General features: G+C 41.4%; 1 protein-coding gene across 1 annotated transcript; it reads right to left on the reverse strand.

Moving 5' to 3' along the window:
• Positions 1 to 304: 304 nt before the first annotated feature.
• On the reverse strand, positions 305 to 4,588 carry LOC125366278 (leucine-rich repeat-containing protein 37A2-like). The gene is made up of 4 exons (XM_048366867.1): positions 4,548 to 4,588; positions 2,087 to 2,133; positions 531 to 582; positions 305 to 454 (listed from the first exon to the last, which is right to left on the reverse strand). Exons 1-4 carry the CDS (start codon positions 4,578 to 4,580, stop codon positions 305 to 307), a joined length of 282 nt encoding a protein of 93 aa, XP_048222824.1. The 5' UTR covers positions 4,581 to 4,588.
• Positions 4,589 to 5,660: the final 1,072 nt, after the last annotated feature.

Raw genomic sequence — 5,660 nt, forward strand, 5'->3', positions numbered from 1 at the left:
ACTGTCAGAGTTATGAAGCAGGCAAAGCACCACAACACCCAGGATCGCCGCCGCTCTCCTCACTTTCAGGAGGTGGAGGAGGCGGTGGGGCTGGTGGTGGTGAGGATGGTGATGGTGGGGCTGGTGTGGATGATGATGGTGGTGGTGATGATGGTGGTGGAATCTCTATTTTGACTTCACTGGGCCTCCTGGGAAAAGAACAGTCCTAATCTTTGAGTCTTGAAGGAAGCAACCAGACTTTCCCTTGCCACTCCGCCCCCCACCTTGTTAGCTAGGAATGTTAAATTGCCCCGCCCCCATCCACTTACTCTTTTCGCTTCTTTTGGAAAATCTCTTTGTCATCAGAAGAGTTCTTGTCATGTAACTTCTGGACCATGTTTTTCTTGCTTGTGGCTTTGAGAGGTCTGTACATATCCCTCAGCCAAATTGGTTGCATTAAGGAGAAGAAGCCCTCCTAGGAAAGATGAGGAGAAATATTAAGTCTGCATTTGCTTTCCTTTTCTGGCCAGAGAAATAAGTTTTTAACTTTCCTGGCTTAGAGTTTCTGATGAGCATTTCCTTCGAAGAAATCCAAAAAAGCTCCTTGGGGGGAAAAGGCAGTAGACAATTAATGAATGAAGCCATTTTCCACGATTCTCACATTGTACATCTCAGATCTTAGTAAGACAAACACATGTGCTTTGGTTCATAATCACAATGAGCTCTCCTGACCTGGGGCTTGAAAACAATTCCATGGGTGTAGGCAGAGGTTGAAGGAGCTCTACATGCTTGTCCCAAAGGGCTCTACAATGCCCCCCAGGGAGACCTTTAGAAATGACTTGGCCTGTAGTACCACTAGGAATGTCAGCCTCACTTATCCTCTCTGGCAAAAATCCCTGCAAAGAAAACAATGACACAACCATTCTGGGCAGAGGCACTTACTCTCTCTAGAGCCTTTCACTTCAGTCCTCTTTGGACTTAGTTTTGCATGTGTCACTTGCTGGGGAAAGGGAGAGGTACCTCTGTTCTCTTAACTGTTTTCTCTTAGCTGTTTTTATACAAGCTGAATCATAGTAGGCACAACTTGTAAAGTTGTGTAGTTTAGAGATTTTCATCTCTGAAAGGCTGTCATGGTGAATGATTTGTGATATCAATTTAAAGGACATGACTAGCACTTAAGGGCAAGCTACCATTTCTATGTTTGTTTTTTTTATGGTTTTTTTTTTTTTTTGGCCAGTCCTGGGCCTTGGACTCAGGGCCTGAGCACTGTCCCTGGCTTCTTCCCGCTCAAGGCTAGCACTCTGCCACTTGAGCCACAGCACCGCTTCTGGCCGTTTTCTGTATATGTGGTGCTGGGGAATCGAACCTAGGGCCTCATGTATCCGAGGCAGGCACTCTTGCCACTAGGCTATATCCCCAGCCCCAAGCTACCATTTCTAAACGCAAGTAGAACAGGAAAGATCAGTTTGTAGTTCTAGAGATTGTAGATGTCTGCATGGCATGTGTATATTGGTTAAATGTGTCTGCATGTAATAAGGGGAAAGAACCATCTTCTCCTAAAACTCATGAGCAGTGTGGCCCTGCTGCAAGACATTCCCCCTTTCTCTTCCCCATGTCTTTATTGCAAAAGCAAATGATAAAGTAGCCTCTAGGCCTCTCTCAGGTAAAATGATGTGGAGTTCTGTATAAAAGAGAGAGTGGGGATGTGAAGGTACCCAGCAGGAGGAATTGAGTTTTCTCATCACTGTACAGAAAAGATCCCTGCAGTCCACCTTCCACCAGATCTGCATTGCAATATGCCAGGGGTTTCTCATGCTGTCTCCTGAGGCCCACCACTAGCAGGAACAGACACAGCTGGAACCTCTCAGGCTCCTCCCCTCATTCACTGAGGGACTGGTGACAGAGAGGTGTCCATGCTAGTACTGACCACGTCTTCCTCTGCTGGAGAACTACTTTTGCTCGAGCCAGGTAAGACCCCTGGGAAGCAAGAGTTCTCTTGACTTCAGGTAGTTCCCTTATTGTAAAACTAAGGGAATAGAAATAGACCAGTTCTAGGTTCCTTCCAATCCTCAGGTGCTCACACAAACATTTACAGACTCCCATTTGCCTTGAGGACTCTTCACTTCCTTCTGCTGATGTTCTGTGGAAGTAAATCTGTTTGGGAAGAAAGTACAGTCATCATTATCCACCAACATTACTACTTTCAACTGTTTTTGCCTTTATTTATGTCTTATCTACTCAGGAGGTATCTTTTCTGTCCCCAAGAATTCTATCGTACTAGTAGATCTTTTCCTCTTCCCCAGTTCCTGGCTGAGGTCTTGTCTGAAGCTAGAATTTAACACATGGCATTCACTACTTTTGGTAAAACTCAACAGAACATTCCCCATGATAACCTTTAAAACAGTAAAGGAAATGCCCCTAACCGATTACTGTCTTTCCAAAAGAACACGGTTACTATCAAAGACAAGATTACTGTCTTTATTACAATTATTACGGTCACAAGGCACTCCTATTGAAGAGGTCCCAACCAATGTAATAAGGACGTAAATGGAGCATAAATGTTGGAAAGGAAGGAACAAAACTATTTTTAGTTGTATATGAAATGATGGGTAACCAAAATGCCTAAGAGAGCCAGGCACCTCACACCTGTAATTGTAGCTACTTGGGAGGTTGGGATCTGAGGATCAAAGTTTGTGGGCAGGAAAGTATGTGAGACTCTGACACTCCAATCAACCAAAAAAGCCAGATGTAGAAAGAAACAAAGACCCTGAAATTCAACAACTATTATTGGACTAATAACATGAAAATTCATTGAATTGGGTTGAAAGACAATAGGGAGATCAGCACACGAACAATAGCTTTCCTATGTACCCATAGGAATTAGAGATGAAAGATCCAAGTTATACTAGCAATAAAAGTGTAGAACGCACCTTAGAATAAACATACTGAAGTTATGTAAAACTTTCTGAGATAAAATCCTTAAAATCACTGGGTGCTGATGGCTCGTTCCTATAGTCCTAGCTACTTAGATCTGAGGATCATGGTTCAAAGACTGCTGGGGCACGAAAGTCAGTATCACTGTTATCTTCAAGTAACCACCAGAAAACTGCAAGTGAAGCAGTGAAGTGGTAGAGCACTAGCCTTGAGTATAAAAGAGCTCAATGACAATGACTAGGCCCTGAGTTCAAGCCCTATTACTGTCAAAAAGAAGAAAAGAAAAATCTAGGACTAGGCATCATGCTTTTAATCAAAACTATTTGTAAAGCCAGCTTCTAGTGTCTTCCTGCCTATGATAATATACTGAGGAGACCAGCCTGGGCAGAACAGTCCCTGAGACTCAGCTCCAATTATTGTTTCAAATTGTTGGACTTAAAAACAAACAAACACACAAACTCCAACAAGCTCTCTTTTGGAAGAAAAGATATCCAAGAAGAACTATGAAATTTATGGAAAAGAAGATGATTACCTTACCATTATACAACTTAAGAAGTTGTTAAAGTAGCATTGTGAAGCTACAAGGATTAACAGTACTTAGAAGGTCAGTTATTAATAGCTGACACTAGTACAGATGCAGGAAATATAGTTGAATCAATAGAGTTCAATATGGTGTTTTAGATGAGTGAAGAATGAATAAACCACTTAATAAGATCTGTTTGATGACAACTGGATATTCATTCAGGCTGAAAAAAGATTCTCTACCTCAACCATACTAAGATATGAACGAATTCCAGAAAGATTAAAGCTATAAATAACAAGACAAGCTTAGGAATGCATTAGAGCTGACCTTTATTCAAAGAGGTGACAAAGACTTCTCCATCAAGAGCACATACCATAAACTAAGAGGCAGTGGTGGGGGTCGGGCACAGGTGGTGTTGGAAACTAGAAAAATGCACATGTTCTCCCAAGTCCTGGCCCCATGGACTGGAATGTCGTCTTTTTCTTTTCTTTTCTTTTTTTTTTTTTTGCCAGTCCTGGGCCTTGGACTCAGGGCCTGAGCACTGTCCCACCCACTCAAGGCTAGCACTCTGCCACCTGAGCCACAGCGCCCCTTCTGGCCGTTTTCCATATATGTGGTGCTGGGGAATTGAACCCAGAGCTTCATGTATAGGAGGCAAGTGCTCTTGCCACTAGGCCATATTCCCAGCAAGTCGTCTTTTTCTTAGACAACATTCCTTTTTACATTACCTTTTCAATAGTTTGTGATACTTTATGTCATATTTTGATGTTTGATATATTTCCTGGTATCATTTTCTCTTAGCAGGCAAAGATAACAGAGCTAATAAGGACAGCAAACTTTATTGTCAGGGCAATTAGTATTTCTGTCCTTGATTTTGCCACTGGAGTCTTAAGTAAATTAGTAGGCATCCAATTCAACTCTTACTAACAAGAGAACTCACTTCCTCCTGTAGGAGCAGTCATACCTTGTTACCACAGTCTAACAATGATAAATACTATTCTATCGGGAACATGCTATACACCTTCAAAGAATTACCTCTGGAGAGTGGGAAAGGACTTTGGTGATAGAAACAAGATATGTTCTGGGAATTTGCATGAATGGTGGTTCTTACATCAAAGAGACAGAAAATTATAATCAAAATCATTACTACTATAGTCAATACTTTGCACTTTGGGGGGCAAGGTTTGATGAATAAATTTAGGACCTAACAGACTAGGTTGCACGAACAGTGATGCTTTCTCTTTCTTTTTAACTTTATTATATTTTCTGTGCCTTTCTGTACCTAACAGATTTTCTAGCCTAAGAATCTTTAGTTTCACTTTATAAATAGTGTGATGGCTGTATAATTGGGGGAATCTCTGTTTTGATTTTTAAATCATTTATGGAGGTACCTCCATTTTGCACACTTGAGAAAAGCAGTTTAATGAATGGTGACTGTATATCTTCTATATGTCCCTGTGTGAAATAGGCCAATATATAGCTTAGTACAGTAAATATATCACTTTCTTCAGTAATTTCTGGCTGCTCATTCATGAATTCTGAGTAGCTAACATCATTGTTATCAGAATATTCTTTTTCTGGTTCAATAGTCAGCTCTGTGCTTGTATTCTTCTTCCAGGATTTTAACACCTTCATGAATGATCCTTCTGGGTTCCCTATTGATGCTTCTTCAACTGTCAGGAAGGAACAGACTGCTTTGTAAGGTCAACAACTTCTTGTCCCTCCCACATCTCAACCAAGTTGAATACATTCAGAATCATTAAAGATTTGAGTGTCACATACAAGGGAAAATAAAAAGAGCAAACATAAGCCTCTAAAATGGCAACAACTAAGAGAAATGAGGCAAACCTTAATAAAGTAGTTACATACTCAGAACATCTGAGTACATAATTGTGTGTGAAATACAACATCTCTCTTAGAAAAAAACATGCCAAATGTCTAGTGTTCAGTAACAGCCCAAGGCTGACAAACAAATATTCATCCCCTCAGTAGCTTCCCTGTAGAACAGCCATGCCTCTCCACATGCAGATTCCACACACCCTGTCCTGACACAGCTGCAGAAGGAGCACAGGCTTCTTCTCTCTACCTCTTCTGTGTGATGTTTTCTTCCCACCACACAGGCAATCACGACAAAGCATGTTGCTCAGGATAGCAAAGGCAGAGATGCTACCCCAGAAGTCTCTCTCCTTTTGATACAGGTACTCAACTGGACTTGTTTTTATTC

Source organism: Perognathus longimembris, chromosome 17 (genome assembly GCF_023159225.1).
Source record: "Perognathus longimembris pacificus isolate PPM17 chromosome 17, ASM2315922v1, whole genome shotgun sequence".
NCBI lineage: Eukaryota > Metazoa > Chordata > Mammalia > Rodentia > Heteromyidae > Perognathus > Perognathus longimembris.

What these genes read in the sequence shown, in the direction of transcription:
- LOC125366278 (XM_048366867.1), bottom strand. Translation starts at nt 4,580, where the DNA reads ATGATTTTGATTATAATTTTCTGTCTCTTTGAT. An exon ending in TAATTTTCTGTCTCTTTGAT is followed by an intron (nt 2,134 to 4,547) that starts GTAAGAACCACC and finishes CTTCCCAAACAG; the next exon opens with ATTTACTTCCACAGAACATC. An exon ending in CATCAGAAACTCTAAGCCAG is followed by an intron (nt 455 to 530) that starts GAAAGTTAAAAA and finishes CATCTTTCCTAG; the next exon opens with GAGGGCTTCTTCTCCTTAAT.